This window comes from Miscanthus floridulus, chromosome 2 (assembly GCF_019320115.1).
Source record: "Miscanthus floridulus cultivar M001 chromosome 2, ASM1932011v1, whole genome shotgun sequence".
NCBI lineage: Eukaryota > Viridiplantae > Streptophyta > Magnoliopsida > Poales > Poaceae > Miscanthus > Miscanthus floridulus.
Window position 1 is genome coordinate 50,891,428 of NC_089581.1, and position 20,625 is coordinate 50,912,052.

A 20,625-nucleotide genomic window follows, 5' to 3' on the forward strand; every position below is an offset into this window, starting at 1 on the left:
ACATATCTCTTTGAACTAATATATCAGTTGTGCTCACAGACACAAGTGGCCTGAATCCTTCTTGATTAGTGGTGACTTGGATGGTTTGGGAATGATGTTAGTATTGACTAATATTACTTCAACATGGGTTGGTTTATGACTAAAGTAGTGACTCAGGTTTAATAAAATATGACAAACTAAAATTGCTAACCATAGTCAAATAGTGTCAAGCCTTTGAGCCTTCATGAACCCCTTTGTTATACTTATTGAGTAAGGTGCGCTCACACTTGCTTTACAATCAACAAAAATCCTGGATGGGTACCAGATGGTGGTTCAAGTGATGAGTTACCCGAGAAGTTCCATGAGTATTAGGCGAGTGCTCCCCCAGTCAATTGTCCCTGTGGATTATGGAGACCCAAAGAGAAGATATAGAATATTTTTAGTATGCTTTGTAATAGATGTAAGTCTTGTTGTAACTATGTTTCGATATTTAATAAAGCGTGATCATTGATTTTGAAGGAAAAGGCTAAGCCTTCTAATTTTGAATTAATGTTTTCAAAAATTTCATTGTTAGAGGTAAGTTTCATTGTCAAGTTTTGATTCATTTGAACCTGCCTTAACATAAGATCTTCCAAGGAAGGTTGATTTGCAAAATTTGAAGTATAAGTAGACTCACCTTCCTGATATTGTGGGTGCGATTGATTCCACCCTTGATCTCCTTGTGGACATAACCCATTGTTGTTGTACCACGCATCTTTGTGGGTTTCGAGGTAGTTGCTCCTCGAGTGTTCAAAATTTTTGCACACTTCGCATGGTATATGTGAGTAGAGTGATTGGACGGTACCATAGGTTGCTCCTTTTATGGCATCATGTTTGTCCAAGCGTTTTATTAAGAGATCCAATTTTGCGGCCAGCATATCTGTTTCCTCCATGGTATGCATGCTGTCTTTTTGGGTTCGGGTCTGTCTGCACTCCATCCCTGGTTGGAGACCATCTTCTTAATGAGAGCCGTAGCTCCGCTGACTGTGAGTGAGAAGAAGGCTCCTCCGACAGCAGCATCTATGTGGGCTTTGGATGTGGAAGTTAGCCTGTTGTAGGAGTTTTGAAGGACTAGCCAATTTTCCATCCCATAGTGTAGGCAGGCAAATATGTATTCTTGTAGCCTCTCCCATGCTTCTGGGATGGATTCTGATGCTATCTGCAAGAAATTGGAAATTCTTCCTCGAAGGGCATTCGTTTTACCTATCGGGAAGAACTTCATGAGGAATGCAGTGGAACACTTGTTCCATGTGTTGACAACTTCCCGGTCCTTGTAGAACCACTATTTTGCCCTACCTAGGAGGGAGAATGGGAAATAGACAGAGTCTGATGATATCAGGTGTGATATCCTTCATGGCGACGGTGTCACATAGCTCCAGGAAGTGTTGTAGATGAGCATTGGAATCCTCACTAGGCAGTTCGTAGAACGGACTGGCCTGCACCATTATGATTAGGCTGGTCTTCAGTTCAAGTTCGTGTTGCCCATGTTGACAGTAGGCCCAACGAAAACATTGGCAATAGTGGGGGCAGAGTACTTGCGCAGTGTCTTTTGGGCCATAGCGGTAGTAGCAGATGGTGTGGGGGTGACTGGTTTGTTTGTTGGTGGAGTGGCAGAAGAGAAAACAACACAAGACCGGTTCTTCCTTAGGAGTGCCTCTAGGTTTTTGGTGAAGTTCATTGGCAAATCAAAACTAGTCTAACAGTATCCTATTTTCATCCACAACAGGAGAAAACAAGCAAAGTTATCATGTTATGAGCCATGGCTACTACACATGCATATTATCATGAACATGTCCTAATAGATTCTTTTAACCAGTGTCTTCCCCGACAACGGCACCAGAAATGATTGTTGGCATTTCTTAGCGACATCACTAAGATTTGGGTTTCCTAGCGACGCCACCAAGAAATACCATTGACGATATTTCTGAACGCATACAGAAATATTCCGCAAGCGCACGGATATATCATTGTAGCATTTCACCCGAAAGTATTAGAGTATCTTTCATTTATATTTTCCCAAAGGATCGGAAGGCATGGTGTAAAAGTCTCTAGTAGGGACATGGATAAGATAACATGACTGTATAATAGACCAAAGTTCATAACAGGGGTAACCCAGGATAAATATTGGATAGTGTGACGCACACACTCAAGCCAATCTCAAGAATAAAGATAAAAGAAAGAATAAAAGAGTATATCTAAACTGGAGCAGGCTTATCTTATATAGTTGTGCTAAGATGAGCAGATGATCATACAAATACATGAGTTTCTAAGATTAGAGATCCTAAGTTAAGATAGCTTTGGTCACTATAAACTTACTTTGGGCACAGGATCACACCTGGTCTGCCAAGTGATGCCGGCCTATAGCTCTATGTCATACCCGAACGTGGGGGATTACAAGAGATGGATAGGGTTGTCACCACCTGTTGTCTACCCCTCAACCGTGGAGTATGAGGCAAACAAATATAACCTCTATTCTAGACATCATGTCTACGCTATCGACTACTACTAGCGTTGCGCAGGGTTATCCATCTTCGTCAGGGCCCTTTACTAGAGTATTCATTGCAAGGACGAACGATGAACCCGCAAGTAAATAATGACCAAAACTAATCTTAAAGTAGAACTCACCACCTCAACTTAGGTCTTGGTCTAAACATGTATGTTGAATGAAAGATTAAGCATAAAGTTCTATATGCTAAATTAATAACATAAGAACATAGCTCTTGTAACACCATAAATTTTGCCTTTTCTAAAATAAAGTTAAATTGATTTAAATACTTGTTTTAGTGCTCATGAAATATAGGAAAAAGAATATTTTTCATTATATTAAAATTCATCATAAGGAGTAGCAACATGGATGTGCATACATGCCGATGTATTTGATTTATTGCAATGAGAGGTAGAATCCAAAATTCAAAATGAATTCAAATCACTTTTGAAAATGGTTTCGAAATGGCATTGAAATAAAAGAAAAGAAAAGAAAAAGAATTGGAAAATAAAAGAATTTAAAAAGTTGTGAAATTTATTTTTGAAAGCCTACCAAAATTGCTCATTTCTATTGGCATTGAAAAGTATATTTCAAATACTATTTGAATTTGATTTGGTTCAAAGTTCAAATAAATTCAAACCTTATTTGAAAATGAATTTGGAAAATCAAATCAAAAAAAGAAAAGAAGAAAGAAAACTCTCTCCCCCTCTCCCCTCTATTTGGCCCAGCTCAGTGGCAGCCGGCCTACTCTCTCTTCTCCTCTCCCTCACTTCCTTCTCCCTCATGGGCCCATTGCTTCTAGCCTAGTTCTCTTTTCCCCTTTCTCTCCTTTTGGCGCCAGCCCAAGCGCTCTCTCCTTCCTCTCTTTCTCTCTCCTGGTCGTAGGCCCAATCTTGTCCGTAGGCCTAGCTTTAGCCGTGGCAACGCGCCACACGTCTCCTCTCCTCTCTCTGTCGATGACATGCTGGGCCCGCATGTCAGGCCCTTTTCCTACCTCGTGTAGTTAGGCCGGACTCTCCACCGCCACCAAGTCGGAGACCGTGCCGCTCACACCTCCCCCCTTTACCTTGCGTCCCAAGTCGCTTCCAGCCATAAATACTGAAGCCCGAGCCAACGTCGCCTCCTATCCTGAGCCTCGGAGCTGCAGCCGCCTCTCCAAGTCACCAAATCACCACACCACCGTGGAACCCTAGCGCCATCATCGGCCATTGCCCCGCCGAGCCATGCACCGCTTCTGTCTGCTCCGCGCCCTAGTAAGATGCCTAGCCAATTCGTAGTTCTCTCCTCTTTCTCTCCGTCCAATCCCCGTGTCAAATCTTGGTCTCTAGGATCGGTTTCGTGTGCGCCGGTGAGGTCCCTCGCCGCTGGCCATGTCCTCCACCGTGCTGGTTCCTTGTTTTGGCTGGCAACCTCTCTCCATCCTGCTGGATCTAATTCCCACCATCCAATCTCAATCCAACGATCCAGATCGGCCAGTACCCCTTCGCGGGTAATTTTGCATAAGAGCCCCTGCCCTTTTCTATTATAGAACCCACCATCCCTGCAGTTTTTCTAAAGAGCCCCTGCCTTTTGATAAAATAGTATCCACAGTCCTTGGCCGGTTTAAAATCAGATTTTAATTATTTTAAATTCAAAAATCAAGTTCCATCTGTTTATAAAATTGCCACTATCTTCATTAGGCCATAAAATCTCTGTTTTAACTCTGATTTGATCCATTCAAGTTGCGTTAGATCCATAATTGCATAGTCTACATGTTCAAGCTACTGTTAAATATATTTTCAACTTTTGAAATTCGAGGTTAGATTTAATCTATTATTTTATTAAAGGAAATCTTGTTTAATTCATAACTTTTTTGTTATAGCTCTGATTAGAGTGTTTTTCACGTCTGTGTGTTTGTAGTAACGTGTAGAACATCTTTAAAACCTTTTCAGTTGTTGTTTCTTATGTTTGGTGTACTGTTCTAATTTAGATCTATTGTTTGCTTCGTGTATGATTGCATGGATGCTTGGGTGGTGCTTTATGATCTTGTCCAGTCGGTGAGTTTTACGTGGTGATCAAGAAGCAGTTCTTTGGAGGCTACAAATCAAAAGAAGAAGATCAGAGTTTTAAGGCAAGTAAAGCATGGGATCATCCTTGTTTCCTATCAACTTTAATACATTTAATTCATATTGCATGTGTCACCTTGATAGGGATTCCCTAGAATTGAACTTATACCTTGTCTCAAATGGGATATGCATTGGGTAGTATGATCCTAGTGCTCAATTAAAGACCATGATCTTGTAACTTGACTAATGGTATATGCAATAAACACTAAAAGATGTTTTTTAGCAACATGGAACTGGAGGGCTAGAGCGTTGTGTTATTTTTATGGTGCTCTAGATTCCTCTCCCTAAGGACTTATCTGTAAGCGAACATCCGAGACTTATAGTACTGTGAGGGCTACATTGCTCTGGCTTTAGCTCAATATAAGGACCTTTTCTAGCTTGTTAGTGGTTACCTTTATTGGTGCAAGAATGGCTTGCCGAATTGGGTATAGTGCGGCCTCTGTCCCCTTATGTATAGGCTGTGCGTCGTTGTGCCATCAGGAAGGGGGGCCCTACATCTATTTGCTGAGTGAATCTAATGGCCCTAACTTGTTAGACGAACCTTTGAAAGGCTTCATAGTAAACCCTGCTGACCTTCCTTAGAAGTGGGTTAAGAGATTAGCTACCTCGGGTGAAAGGGTAAATCACAACTCACAGTGAAAGTGTACAACCTCTGCATAGTGTAAAACTAGTATATCAACCATGCTTATGGCCATGAGCGGCCTTAGAACCCTTACAAAATAGATAATGAACACTGATGAGAAAGATGCTCATTAATTATTACTGTTTATGCTATTCATTATTCATGTTTACCTGATCATGCGTTTATATGGGCTTGTGAATAAACTTGTTGCCACCCAATTGCTAAAAGATGACTCATTAAAAGCTCATCGCAGTTAACCAGTGTCAGCCTTTTGAGCCTCATGAACCCCATGTTATATTTGTTGAGTACGACATGTACTTACGCTTGTTTTACTTTTTAAATCTTTGAAAAAATCCTGGATGGGTACCAGATTGCTAGTCCAGAGGAGTTAGACTTGTGATCAACAAGTCAGTTGTCCCTGTGGATTGGAGTCTTCACCCAAAGATTAGAGTTGTCTTTCTGCTATTTGCTATCTAAGGTTATATCCTTTATACTAAGTACGTTATATATTGAGCATTGTCTTTTGATATTACCCTTATTTGTAGCTATATGTGAGATTTGACTTTCTAGGCTCATATATGGTGCATATCTGGTTTTGTTCTTAAAACCGGGTGCTACATATTTTATAAATATAGCTATATTGATAATATGAGAGCAAAAACATAGAAGAATCCTTAATATTATTCATACTAAGAATACTCCAAGGTTCAAGCTCTCCAATGAAGCTTCTTGCCTAACTCTAACAACTAAAAATAGTAAAAAGAATACAAATAGAGGGAGAGAAGCTGTTAAGTTGTGGTGTGTGTGTTGAGAGGGAGCTCTCCCCCTATCTTTATACTAGCTAGAGATCAGTTTCGGTGGAGATAAACATGGAAACCTCCCAAACCGCCTCCTACGTGCATTGATTGCACCACCAGAGAAAGGTGGGCCGAGCGGAGCTAGGGACGGTGTGGCCGCACCCCTGGCTGGCCCGCTTCACCACTGCCCTCACGTGGTCGTTTCCTAAGTGGCCCTGGGCCACTTCTATGCCGGTGCTTGGCCCATATTTGGCAGTTGTATGGGCTGCTTTGTAATTCTTTGGCTAAGTCTGCTTTACGCTTTGCCTGATTGCACCTTTTGACTCCATTTCCATGTGTTTCATGTATATGCCCTGTAAAACAATGATTCTCCAATACATGTGGAAATGAGTCAATATAAATAACATATGTGAGTAATCATGCTAGTTTATCCTTTGTTCGTATCTTAATTGGCGGTCGAATATGGTCATTAAGGACCGCCAACAGGCCCCTCGCAAGAAATGAAGTACGTGGTCTACTAGCTAGTGTTGGTTCTTTTGGAAACTAGTGTTAGTTCTTTTGGATGTATAGTGGTGGTTGTCCATGATGTAGTGGTGGCTGAGCGCATGATGTAGTAGTGTCGCCACATGATGTAGTTGTGGCAGATACTTGGTACTTGAAGTGGCTGCATGCATGAGGAACATGCATGGTTGGAACAACTAGACTTGTATAGATGACATCTATTATATCTTGCTATCTATTATTAACTATTAATCTGGAGGTTCTAGATGTCTATCATGCCATCTATTAACTAGTTGTATGTATGTTTATCTATGTGTATGTTTCTAGAATTGGACCTTTTGGTTGTGTGTATGTTTTGGAATAGACCAAGTTTCTAGAACGAGAAAGAGCATATTAGTGGTATGCCAGAAATGAAAAATAGAGATGGTTGTGGAACAACAGCCGCCTCTGTAAAAGGTATGTGCAGAGACGGCTTTGTATTGTGTCGCTTCTACAAATAGATTTGTAGAGGCGGTTCACTTTCTCAACCGCCTCTACAAATACCATTACTAAAGGCGGTTGGGCATCCGCCTCTACAAATCAGTGATTTGCAGAGGCAGAAAAGTATAGGCGACTAGCAGAACCGCCTCTATATAGAGGCTTTCCAACCGCCTCTACTTTGAAAAACTACAGTAGTTAATTATTCTAAACAAATCTAAGATTATAGCACTATGGTCTAACTAGGGATCAATACTACTACAACAAGTAAGTAGTGCTCAAGTGAAGTACCAAAGTAAGTAAAAGGTAATATATTGATAACTTGAAATGTCTTACAAAGATAAAGATACAAGAGGCATACCAGACTCCTAAAGACTACTTCTGGAACCCTAGCAAGGCTCGACTTGACTCCAACTCCCAACTAAGCTAACCTAAACTAAAGAGAGAGTAACTAGAGTGATTCCTTGTGGTGTGTTCTAAAATTGGTGCCAACACTTGTATTTATAGTGAATTGAGCAAGGGGGTACTTGTAGTGAAAGGAGATGCAGTAACTATGCCTAGAGGGGTCAATATATTGACCCCCTATGAAGTCAGGTGACCGTGGAATCCACCACTCTTTGATCCTACGCTTGGTAGAGTTTCTCCAAATTGGTGGACAGGTATCATCCAAGGTGGTTATTCTGATAGAATGTGCTCCCTTGCATGGTTGGTGGGCCATTCAATCCTTGTAATGATACTTGGCATCCCTTAGATCAAACTGTCATGGAATCAATGTGGAAGATTTCTCAAATGTGTGTTTCCTAGCTTGTGCCATGGATTGAGCTTGTTTGGCACTAGAGCCAAGTTGGGCACTCCTCTAGGTAGGCCCCCAATGCTCCCTTTTTGTTCGTGTGTTCCTGAAATGTCACACCTTCCAAATACAAGTGGAACACATTATTGGAAAACAAAATATTACTATGATGTTGGTACCTTCACTTTATGAATATGTTGTGTCAACTGATCATTTAGTGAGCATCAACAAGCTCCCCCAAGCTTGTCCTTTGCTCACGAGCAAAGACTAAGACTTAGGATTTATGGATGAGTTGCATCATGAGTATCTATGTACAATTTGACACTATCTTTCGAATTTAACACTCTATGTACAGTTTAATACTCACCCATTTTACCATAGTCCTCATGGGGCTTATAGTTAGACAGGTTGCTTGTTCTCCCATCATTTGTTTGGTATGATTCTCCAAGATATTTTACGAATTTTGCAAATAAAGCTTAAGTTCCTATCTGTAAAGCTTATGTGGAGTTCATGGGTACAGGATGATTGAGAGGCATACTTGCATTGCATATATTGTAAATTCAAACAATGGATCCATGGAGGAATACGTCATACAATCTATCAATCAAGATGTGCAAGTGTCAATGTAAACTTGACTCCTTTTGAAGAGATCTCTCTGATCTCCACTTTTTATTTTTAAGATCATGGCTATCTTTCTTTTCTTTTCCGTTTTCTCATCCTTTCTCATTTTTATTTAGTTTTCTTTTTCATCGCATATTTTTGCATAGCCCATGTCTCTTTTGAACTTTTATGGAGAGAGATCACTGAATATATAGTCTTTATTTGACTAGAAGATGGAAATACATGTTTTTGCTTACTATCTGTATAAGATTATAGCATATTTGGGTGGAGTACGTGCACATGATCTCCATTGTGAAAGCATGAAATTTCCCTTACTAGGGCACAAGGCTTAACAAAACTCAATACAATAACAAGTAGCATATGTAGAAAGTTTTTGCATCATTGTAACAACATTATTTGGCTTTGGTAGATTTCTCACCATTTAGGAACTTATCAACCCCCCACAACAACCTAGATTTGGCTCTAGCATTTGCATCCCACAAAGTTTTAGCTTCAAGGCAAGATCATTTTTCGCCAACAAACTCAACTAAGGAGAGTATCAAATTGTAAATTATTGGACACTTGCAAAAAATCAATAGAGCAACTATTCATCATCTCCAGAGTGAAAGATTATATCAACCTCATACCTAAAGTTGGGAGTTTTCTTCTCTTTTTTAAAAAAAGATGCAATGAAATAAAGGAAATGAACTAATTGTCTGTTGCATGTTGCCCATCTACGCCCATCTACTAATTGCTTGTTGCCAGATTCAATTCTGGTAATGACCTATAGGGTTTAGACTCGACAGTGATCTATTGATTTGAGGTATTGTTTACTCGTACTATATTATATAATAGAGTTAAATGCACCAGAGATCCATTAACTTGTGAGGATGTTTCAGTTGGGTCTATCAATTTTCAAAGTGGCTTTTTGGGTCCTTAAACTTTTAAAATGGTTCACTGCAGTCCATACCTATTTATTTAACCTTAAATTCAAAGCACATTTGTAGAAAACCCCCTACTTTTTTTATCGTCTACGCGCTCACCCTTCAGTCATCGTGAGGTCCAATGCCGCACACACGCATGCATGCACTGCATGATGCATGCACGTCGGCGTCTAAGCCGAGCGCCTCTGCAGTCTGGACAGCCGCCGTCCATCCATGCAGCGCCTCTGTATGCGTGCATCGTTTCGATCGGTTCATGCATGCAGAGCCCAGGCACAGGCACAGGCACAGGCACAGCCGGCCGGCAGCATGGAGCAGGGAGCAGGCGACTGCTAGTGCTAGCCAATGGCCCCTGCTGCGGTATGCAGTGCTGCTGCGCCCTGCAGGTTACATGCATGTCCGTGGTGGTCGATCGACGATGTGACCTGTCATACTAGCAATGAACGTCCAGACTCTTTCGTGTTCTGTTTTTTTGCGTGATACAATAATCTTTTGATGGGGCAATGAATATTTTTGACGACGCTAGCTGCGGCTGAACAACGAACGAGACCAGACGAGAGAAAGAGCGAGAGATTAGACACCACGAGCGCGACGTGTACACCGTAGTTCGTACGTTCGTTCGTTCGTTTGGTTCATTCATAGCCTAACGAAGAAGATGGCGAGCTCCGGGCAGTCGCCCCCAGGCGGTCCGACCATGTAGAGCCACTCCGAGTCCCGGGACCCGACGGTGTGCTCGAAGCTCCCTCGCATGTACGCCATCTCGCCGTCGGGGCCGTCCATGTCCGACCTGCCGGGGAGCACGCCGCCGCCCATGGTGACGGCCCACAGCGTCTCCAACACGGCGATGTCCTCCTCGGTGGGCTCCCGCCGCACCGCGTACCCCACCCTCTTGCCGTTGCAGAACATGGTCCACATGAGCTCCTCCAGCACCCACCCGTCGTTGTGGCTGTGCCTGAAGCCGTTGGCGCCGCCGCCCTCGCAGACGCCGGCGATGGCCTGGTTGCCGTCGAGGGCGCCGTCGGCCTCACCGCTCTGCTCCGCGCGCTTCTCGACCTCCAGCACGATGCGAGCGCCCGCGTGGGCGCCGAGCTCGCGGAGCAGCGCGTGCGTTGGGAGCGCCAGCTCCACGATCAGCGTGGGCTGGCACCGCGCGTTCTGCTGCAACGACAGCGACACGCGGCCGTCGCGGTAGCCGAAGAGCGTGCCCGTGAGTCAGTGCCGGGACGACGCGGCTCCACCGAAGGAGGAACGCGCGATGAGCTGCGATAGCAGCGAGCTCGAGTCCGACGACTGCGCAGCTCATCGCGCAGTCGACGGCGGCATCCCGCCTGCGCAGCCTCACCGTGCTAGACGTCTCCAACTGCGGCCTCACGGGGCGGGTACCCGCGTAGCTCGGTGCGCTAGCATCGCTCGACACGCTGTTCCTCCACACGAACTAGCTCTCCGGGCCCATCCCGCCGGAGCTCGGCAACCTCACGTCGCTCACCGCGCTGGACCTCTCCAACAACGCGCTCACGGGCGAGGTCCCTCGCTCGCTGGCGTCGCTCACCTCGCTCAGGCTGCTCAACCTGTTCCTGAACCGGCTCCACGGCCCGGTGCCGGACTTCATCGCCGTGCTGCCGCGCCTGGAGATGGTGTAGCTGTTCATGAACAACCTCACGGGCCGCGTCCTCGCGGGGCTCGGCGCAAGCGCGCCGCTCCGGCTCGTCGACCTGTCGTCGAACCGCCTCACCGGCGTCATCCCGAAGACGTTGTGCGCGTCGGGGCAGCTCCACACGGCCATCCTCATGAACCTATCGTCGAACCGCCTCACCGGCGTCATCCCGGAGACGCTGTGCGGGTCGGGGCAGCTCCACCCGGTGGTGAGCCGGCCGTGCAATAACTACATGTTTTTCATGAGGTGTACCATGAATGAAAGCAAAAGATCCACGTCGCCGCCGCCCTAGCTAGCTAATCGCCCGGCCGTCGTCTAACAATCCAGCGGCCCGGCCGTTTGTCCCATCCGGGCGCGCGCATGTCACGCGCTGCGACCTCCACGGATAGCTAGGGGCCTCGGTGGCTGGCTACGTCCCGCGGCCTTGGCCAGGTGGTTTGCGGCCGGAACACACGTGTTTAGCCCTGCGCGCTCGAGCCCTGCATGCGCGGCATGTCTCGCCACTTGCCCACTTATGAACTGGCGAACGCCACTGTGCGACCGTTTCTGGAAACGGCAGCATCGAAGACGCTTGTGCTAGCCCGGCCCCCTTTTGGTCTGCCACGATCCATCAATATCTACATGCCCCAAACTAACGGTACTTGTGTACGCAAAACAAAATCTAGATCGACCGGTCAGGACAACAGGAGCTACTACACGATCGTCCCTACACGCTCCGTCTCTCCCACCCACGGCCGGCCGCGAACAGGATCACACACACACATCCATCACTCGTAGCAGCGGCAGATGCTTGTGCATGGAGCGGCACCGCAGGCCATGCAGAGCCTGAAAAAGATGGGTCACATTTTCGTGCATTGCATGCCATGCGACAAGGGACGGAATGGTGCATGCATGCATGGAGACGGTCGGAGGCAGCATGCAGTGCAGCGCGCAGATCAGAGAGCCAGAGCCCAGAGCCCCGCCATGCGTTTGCATCCGTGTCAGGTGGGCAGGGGGGACAAGCGCGGAAGATAAAGAAAGGTAGGGGTTTTTTTATAAATGTGCTTTAAATTTAAGGTTAAATAAATAGGTATGGACTGTAGTGAACTATTTTAAAAGTTTATGGACCCAAAAAGCCACTTTAAAAGTTGATGGACTCAACTGAAACTTCCTCACAAGTTAATGAATCTCTGGTGCATTTAACTCTATATAATATAATGGATGGGCACTTTACGGTGCCCTGTTTGTTTTTTAAAAAGGTGGCATAAGACAATGATCCAATACTTTTAGGCCGTAGTATATCGTTGTCGCCCTACGGGTTGCTGCCTGTGATCTGATCTGGCATTTGGATTCATAGAAACAGAAACATGTTCTTTAAAGTCAAAAAACAAAAGGAACTAGACATCACCACCACAGAAGCAATGCCTTTAGTGTTGGAATCAATATATCGGGATAGCTGATACATATGGACAATGAAAAATTTACCTAAGCTGTTGTAGAACTCTATTTTTTTAGAGAGGTTTTTCTATTTTACTAATGGCTAAATTTTACAGTTTATAGTCTAATTTTACCTAATCTCTTGGCCGGAGTTGCTCTTATAAGTATACGTATATTGTAACAATAGTAATCAAAGGTGTGCTTTACAGCTTTATAGGATATAACAATATTCAGAATGATATTCACGACTGAATGGAGTACTTAAAGATGAAACGTGCGTGAGACATTGTTATGCACTAGCTGAAACAAACAAAAACTATCATCGAGAAAAGAGAGGCTGAAACAGAAACCAAGCCTGGAAGAGAGAGAAGAAGCACGAAGAAGAAAGAACTCCAAGAAATGCGAGAGCGCCGACGCCGGGGAGCCGTGGAGGGTTCGGCCGTTCAAAAGGATCTGCGGCCTGCGATTCCAGTCTAGCCTTGTTTAGTTGGTCGGAATTGGCGCCGCTAAATTCACTTTGTGACACTGTAGTGCACCGTAGCATTTCGTTTGTATTTGTTAATAATTGCCCAATCATTGACTAATTAGGCTCAAAACGTTCGTCTCGCAAAGTACAATCAAACTGTGCAATTAGTTTTTTATTTCGTCTACATTTAGTACTTCATGCATGTACCATAAGTTTGATATGACGGGAAATCTTCTTTTTACATAGCGCCAAATTCAGGAATTTGGGAACTAAACAACCCCCAAGAAGGAGGCCACGCCAAGCTATACCTACTGTAGACGGGAAAGCGGCGTCAGGATCGTCCCCGGCTCCACGCCCACACGCCCACGCCCAGGCAGGCAGGTAATCGATTGCAAAATGATTCGGTCCGCCTGCGCCGGCGCCGGCGCCGGCGCGCGCTCGAGAGTCGAGCCGACCACTCCCGCGCCGCACGGAAGGCGACGCGAGGTCTCGCACACCAAGGCAGCCTGCCCTGCCTGTCCGGCCCGGCATTTACGAGGACAGAGACTTTTTTGCGGCCTCGAGATGCGAAGCATGCAGCTCCGCTCCGCCTCCGGCCTCCGGGACGGACATTGTCATTACTCCCACCACAGCTCACGGGGCCGCTGCTGCAGCACCAGCACGGCACAGCGCAAGCTGCCGCCTGTCCTCACTGCGTCGCCATCGATCGGCCCGATCAATCATCAATTCGTTCTTGGTTTTGCTTGTGCGTAAAAGCTGGAGTTACCACCTTCACCAACCCGTAGTCAGCCGGAGCGGCGCCTATTGTAGGGAACTGTGGCGTGCTAGCAGTAGGAGATTCCTCGCTATCCGGAGTCCGGACGCACCGCGCCCACGTGTGCGCGCACGAAACCAAAGTCCCTGTCTCGCCCTCGCGTCCGCATCGTCGCAGGCTCGCAGCACCGTTTGGTTGGGCCTGGGCCGCAACAACTAGCCCAGGAGCAAAACTGAGCCACGGCACTCCGTGGGGCCTAGGAGCAAAACTGCAAAGAGGAACCGGTCGGATTTTTATCGGCGGACGAACGGACGAGAGCGGGTGCGCGGCTGAACCTGCAACCCACCTCCACCACCGATGGCTCTGCTTCCCGCCGCAGGGGCGGCGCCGGCGATGCCCTTCTCCGCCAAGCCGTGCGGCCTCCGGCGGGCGTCTTCTCCTCCTGCCGCGGCCCTGCGGCTCGGGCCGCTCTTCTGGCCGTGGGAAAAGGTCCAACAACCCTCTCTCTCTCTCTTTTCAGTACTACTGCACAAGTCACGCAGGCGCAGTAATCCTGATTGCATTTGGTTGGTACTCGCGTAGATACACGCCATTACTACCGTGCTGGAGCCCGGCCGGTGGGTGTTAGTGATACTGTAGCGCTGACAGCTGAGAATTCAATACGCGTGTGTTTGGTCTGTGTACTCCTAAAATTCCTGTCCAACGTTTAGACATATGTACGAGGTATTAAATATAAATTAATTATGAAACTAATTACACAACTTATGACTAATTTACGAGACGAATCTTTTAAGCTTAATCAGTTCATGATTTGACAATATGGTGCTACCGTAAACATGTGCTAATGATAGATTAATTAGACTTAAAAAAATCGTCTCACGAATTAGTCTCAATCTATATAATTGGTTTTGTAATTAATCTATATTTAATGTTCTTTATTAGTATCTAAATATTCGATGTGATATGAATTTCAGGAGCGACTAAAGAACAAACACCCCGTCTACTCATACTAGTGCAGTGCAGCGTCTGGGACCTGCATGCTTTTCAAAGCCCTTTTATGGGCGCGTTTAGATCCAAAAATTTTTGGGTTTTGGCTACTGTAGTACTTTCGTTGTTATTTGGCAATTAGTGTCTAATTATGGACTAATTAGGTTCGAAAGTTTCGTCTCGTGATTTCTCGGCGAACTATGTAATTAGTTTTTTTTTCGTCTACATTTAGTACTCCATGCATATGCCGTAAGATTCGATGTGATGAACACTGCGCAAAAATTTTTGGTTTTTGGGTGGAACTAAACGGGGCTACTCCTAGGACTGTGCATCGCTCAACGCGTGTGAGTGAGTGTGACATGACGTGAGGGGAGGTGAATGCGCAGGTTGCCATTGCGAACCAGGCAAACGAATGGGGACACCCACACAAACTTATGTTCTGTCTGAATGTGCACACGGCTTTACTGAACCTTGATTTCCTGCGTCCCTAAGCACAAACCACAACGAGGATCCGGCGACCACAGGGGCGCCACTACCCATGGAGCTTGATTAGATTAGCAATAGTAGTAGTAGTACCTTTTAGCGTCTATCCATGGATCGATCGGCGGATGTACTATTTTAATTCAAACCTGCAGTAGATTATGGCTAGCATTTCTGCTATGTGCTGTTTTACACTCTTTACTGATGCTGCGATGCTGGCGTTCCTGCACGGAAACCAAAATGTTCCACGTTGGGTGATTGCGGTTGGAAAGAACCTACCTAGATGAGATGGCGAAAGTTCACCATTGTTACCATGGCCTGTTTGCTCTTTTCAACAATTATTAGATCATGAGAAAGCCATTCACTACACACCACCAGTTATTGGAATTCGGTTTTTTTTAGACAAGGCCTTCCTTCCTATTTTACATTATCCAAACCAATTCATCTATAACCAGTTTAGCAAAGCACAGAAAAGTAGGTCATGTTCGCTTGAGCTTATCAGCCAGAATCAGTCCTACTTTTCAGTCATGGAATAATGTTTTTCTCTCACGACAAATTAGCCCTACAAATCAACCGCAGCAGCAATAAGTCCTGTCGAACAGAGCCGTAGATAGTAGAAACATCCACCCTCCCTCCCCACCATTACTGAAATTCTGCTCTCCGCTAACCAAAGCAAAGAAGATGCTGACACAACCTAGTTCGCTTTTATGCATAATTTGTAACTGAAGGGACACGATTTAATTGATGCACCATACAACATATGCTGGCAAATAATGAAATCAGACAGAGGATATTGGCCATGTTCGCTTGTCTGATGAGCTGTACTTTTTCAGCGAACGAATAGTGTTTTTCTCTCACAACAAATTAACAAATGGTACTTTTCAGCCTGGCTTATCAGCCAAGTGAACGGGGCTATTGACCTGAGCAAACCAAACTTTTAAGTTTTGTATTTGTACTAGGTATTGACCCGTGTTGCTACGGACACAAAAAAATTGTATGAAAGAAATTTGTCTGATCCCGTACGTGCTAACTGGATACATGATTGTTATTTACACAAGAAATGAAAATCAAATTTAATGCAGTTCTTGCTTCTAGGTAACTCATTATTGAGTGTTGAACTCATAAAATACTTCCCCAGCTTCTATTGAATGCATTCAAGAAGCCAATAAACTTACAAACTAACACACTCTAGAACATGCTAACTGCTGCATCTACCATTTCCTGCTGTCACACCTTGCTGCTGTAGCTTCTTGTCATTGCGGTCATGCCACCACTGCACTGACCCATGGCCATACCAGGGAGCTGTTGTTCCTGGCCTGAGTGTGTAGCCACTAGCCAAACTAAACAATCGCCGTTGCTATGCCCCTCGACAGAGTGGAGAGATTTGAATATTTGATAGAACTCCGTAGAATAATCACTTCTATAGGAGATCCACAATGCCGTACCAACAACAAACTGCATCTGTCGAGGGACACTGCCTCAAGCGACACATGCAGGTTCCCGCAGACCTTACCTTTTTCAAGACAATGTACACAATCATCTGTAACTTTTATTTGATAATATATCCGCTTGACAAATCAAGAAATTTGACATTGAACACAATAGTCAATTGTATGGATGATTTTCTCACAGTTCATGTTTCAGTTACACTAATTTTGATAAAATGTACTCCATCAAGAATGTCATCCTGCTTCAATGAAACATGAATGAAAAAATACAAAATTGTCAGGCACCAAAATTGCCGTGCATTAAAATCAGAGTATCGAAGCAGAGCTACCTTCCATTATAGAGAAACCGACAATAACACCTCTGCTCCTTTTGCTCTAGTATACTCCGTCAGCATCATATTTGTCAGTAGCATGTAGCCATGCAAGTGGGTGACGTTTGGTTGAACTAGTAGCAGACCCACACAACATAATAGGAAAATTATGGGTAATCGTTGAAAAATCTGTTGCCCAAGAACCATTGGGTTACCCAAATGAAATAATTACCACTCGAATTGAGGGCGGGTTGCTAAGGACCGGCACTGCTAAGTGCTAATAGACACCGCATGGAAAAAAAAAAGGTTCAGAGAAATGGAACATCACAGCTCTCAACACTAACCATGGAATTTAATGGGAGCAGCGTACTGTACATGTCATAGTCATAAATCATAAGCTCCCTACAATTGTAAAATTCAAGGGTTGTCACTTGTCAGGTCACTACATCAGAAGCCATGTTTCTATGGAGAATCATTGCGGATTGTTAACCACTTTAGAGAATTGTTCCAGAACTTTGAATTTCTAGGTTTCTCGAACATGACAAAAGCAATATGATTCAGAGCTATACCTTTTGTATACTTATAACCGACAGCATTCATCAAACAAATCTAAATTTCATTTGTTTTTTTCCAAAACCCTACAGAAGTGCATGGTAAATTTAGTCTTGGATTTAAGAACTCATGCTGCCCAAAACTCTGCATAGAAGAAGCAGAAAGACTATTGGAGGATGTGGTTTTCAAAAACTATAGTATCACAAAACTATGGTTTTATAAGCCAAAGAGACACAAAATCGTGGTTTAGAAAAAAGAGGTCATGAGTGGAGTTTCTAAAGCTCCAAAAAGACTACGGTTTTGTCAAAACCATGGTTTTAGAGACTACAAGATTTTTTGCGTCCAAACACCTAGTAGCTTTTAAAAACCAAAGTATTTTGTAAAACCATAGTATTTCTCCAATACTTCAAAAATACTTTGCATCCAAACAGGGCCTTCATCTAAAAATGGCATTTCTGGGTTAGTCCATCATGCATCGATCCATTGCTAATTCCCAGTACAGGTTAGACCTGATATTGCTATTTTAATTGCTATTGCTATTGCTAAAAATGTCCCGGTGGGTATTCGTAAGACCTGACACAACCTAGTTCGCTTTTATACATGATTTGTAACTGAACAGACTTGATTTAGTTGACGGCACGATACAATATATGCTGGCAAATCATGAAATCAGGCAGAGGATATTGACCTGATCAAACCAACTTTGGAGTTTTGTATTTGTATATGGTTTCTTATGGTCAAGTGAAGCTTTCAAAATTGGTCTTTTATAGTTTCAGGCTATTATGAAGCTCGAATTACCACTGCTAAGCCAAATAAGGAAGCCGTGTATCTTTTATGACCTCACATTTCTGTCTGAAGTCTAAACCATGACATACTACGGTATCTGCATGACTGAAAAGTGTTAGCGGATAATTCAACGGGTTGTCGATTCCTATTTCTTCACCTGAATCTCCTGATAGTATATTATCGTTCACAAATATAGGTGAAAGTTGGTCCCCTTTCTGTTTCCCCCATGGGTTTTGGAACATGGGCATGGGGAAACCAGCTACTTTGGGGCTATCAAGAGAGCATGGACAACGAACTTCAGGACTGCTTCAATCTAGCTCTAAAGAATGGCATAAACCTTTTTGACACTGCTGACTCTTATGGAACTGGAAGGCTGAATGGACAAAGTGAACGGCTACTCGGTAAATTCATCCTTGAGTTTGACGGTAAGATTAACACAGAGACTCAAAATGGTTTCAGGATCTCCAAGAAGTAATGTTCTTTCTGTCAGTTTTTCAGTTACAGTACTGCTTTAATTTTGTTCCTTCGTACTATCCCAGGGACGATTAAATCTCCAGATGATGTGATCATTGCAACTAAGTTTGCTGCATATCCTTGGCGACTTACATCGGGGCAGTTTGTCAGCGCCTGCAAGTATTCTCCCGATTTGTTTGTTTCATGTACACCAACCAAATTGCACTCTGTTCAGTACAGATTTTCTTCAAAATATCTGAACTTACAGACTAGCACGAATGCTTTACGAATTATTAAGCAAAAACTGAGCATAACCTAGTTTGAGCGTTCATGTGACTCATGGAGTGCCTATTTTCAGGTCTTCTTTGGAAAGATTGCAACTTGATCGGCTCGGAATAGGGCAGCTGCATTGGTCGACTGCTAACTATGCACCCTTGCAGGAGCGCGCCCTCTGGGATGGACTAGTTGAAATGTATGAAAAGGTCACTGAACTTTGAAACATCCACATCAGATTATGAATTTATCATGCCATGTCATTACTGAAATTACTGAACTTCACTCTGTGCGGTCAGTTAGGCACACATTCTGACTGCATGTTTTGCTTCTTAGGGTCTCGTAAGTGCTGTTGGCGTCAGCAATTACGGGCCAAAGCAGCTTCTGAAGATCCACAACTATCTAGCTTCTAAAGGAGTTCCCTTGAGCTCAGCTCAGGTGCCTGCAGGAAACTGTTAGCTCTGTATGTTTATACAACTCCCGATTCAGTATTGCATCATCCGAATTCTGAAAGCACTTAGTGATACAGGTTCAGTTCTCACTACTGAGCATGGGTGACGATCAGATGGAACTGAAAACTGTGTGTGATTCATTGGGCATTCGTCTCATCGCATATAGTCCGCTCGGACTAGGGATGCTCACTGGGAAATATGATGCTTCTAACCTCCCAAAAGGACCAAGGTGATCGGATTGGGATTGAGAGCCTTTGTGTTTTGTTTCTGAACTCTTGTTTTGATAGTTGATGAGTGCACGTTCTCAGGGTCTGTTTATCTGTACTCTGCCCTGCAGGTCAGTGCTGTTCCGACAAATTCTTCCTGGGCTGGAGTCTTTGCTGTCTTGTCTGAGAAGGATTGCCGAAAAGAAGGGGAAAACCATGTCTCAGGTACGTGCTTACCGAGTGCAGAACGGCTTGCTGAACGATTCTATGATCGTACCAGCATGCCACAACTACACAGCACTGGATCATCAAACTGTGCCTCGTAATCCGAAGATGACGCCATACTACCAACGCAGGTGGCCATCAACTGGTGCATCTGCAAAGGCACAATTCCTATCCCAGGCGTCAAAACGGTCAGGCATGTCGAGGAGAACTTGGGCGCGCTCGGCTGGAGGCTGAGTTCTGCTGAGATCTCAGAGCTTGAGTCCGCGGCGATGGCAGCTCCCAAGAAGATGGTCCAGAATGTTTTCCAGACTGCCTGATCATGTGCAGGAATCTGAGTCTCAATACCAAACCCAGCATGATTTTGAACCTGAATCTCAGTGTCAAACATGACCAGACAACAGAACAGAGCAAAAATTCCGGTGATGCATTTCTGGACCAGACAATGGTGTCAGATGAGAGTAGAGGGGCGGTTTCTTTGCTGAGTTCAGATTTCCACTGGCAGCAAACCCTGCTCACTGATTTAAATAGCGTTGCAGTATGCAGATCTCAAGAAGTTGTGTATGCATGTTTCTACAACCATCATACTTAAACTCTGAAACAGGGCAGCCGTGAACTTTCTTCTCGTAAGATTCATATATAGAGAGAGAGATTAAGGAGGAAACCGTTAAAGACGCATCCCATTTATTCAGGTTCACTCCCAAGTTCCCCAGAGATCAAGCCGCTTGCGCTGGCATATCCATCTGAACCAGAGGGATCAGACGGTGGTGTTTAACCTTACTTCAATGGTACTACTAGTATATATACGAAAGACCATTCCAGCTGATTT

At 44.6% G+C, this 20,625-nt stretch overlaps 1 protein-coding gene, 1 non-coding gene and 1 pseudogene across 2 annotated transcripts; 2 read left to right on the forward strand and 1 right to left on the reverse strand.

Moving 5' to 3' along the window:
• The first annotated feature begins 1,103 nt into the window (after positions 1-1,103).
• Positions 1,104-1,210, forward strand: LOC136540990 (small nucleolar RNA R71). The gene has a single exon (XR_010780106.1). It is a non-coding gene; the product is annotated as a small nucleolar RNA R71 (small nucleolar RNA).
• An 8,579-nt stretch (positions 1,211-9,789) lies between these two features.
• Positions 9,790-11,352, reverse strand: LOC136536529 (protein MIZU-KUSSEI 1-like; annotated as a pseudogene).
• Positions 11,353-13,895: 2,543 nt separating this feature from the next.
• Positions 13,896-20,352, forward strand: LOC136523743 (pyridoxal reductase, chloroplastic-like). Its single transcript, XM_066517320.1, has 8 exons — positions 13,896-14,115; positions 18,387-18,615; positions 18,730-18,823; positions 19,002-19,125; positions 19,253-19,354; positions 19,446-19,597; positions 19,706-19,799; positions 19,931-20,352. Exons 1-8 carry the CDS (start codon positions 13,984-13,986, stop codon positions 20,114-20,116), a joined length of 1,113 nt encoding a protein of 370 aa, XP_066373417.1. The 5' UTR covers positions 13,896-13,983; the 3' UTR covers positions 20,117-20,352.
• The last annotated feature ends 273 nt before the right edge of the window (positions 20,353-20,625 follow it).

What these genes read in the sequence shown, in the direction of transcription:
- LOC136523743 (XM_066517320.1), top strand. Translation starts at nt 13,984, where the DNA reads ATGGCTCTGCTTCCCGCCGCAGGGGCGGCGCCGGCGATGCCCTTCTCC. An exon ending in ATTCATCCTTGAGTTTGACG is followed by an intron (nt 18,616 to 18,729) that starts GTAAGATTAACA and finishes GTACTATCCCAG; the next exon opens with GGACGATTAAATCTCCAGAT. An exon ending in TTCCCTTGAGCTCAGCTCAG is followed by an intron (nt 19,355 to 19,445) that starts GTGCCTGCAGGA and finishes TTAGTGATACAG; the next exon opens with GTTCAGTTCTCACTACTGAG.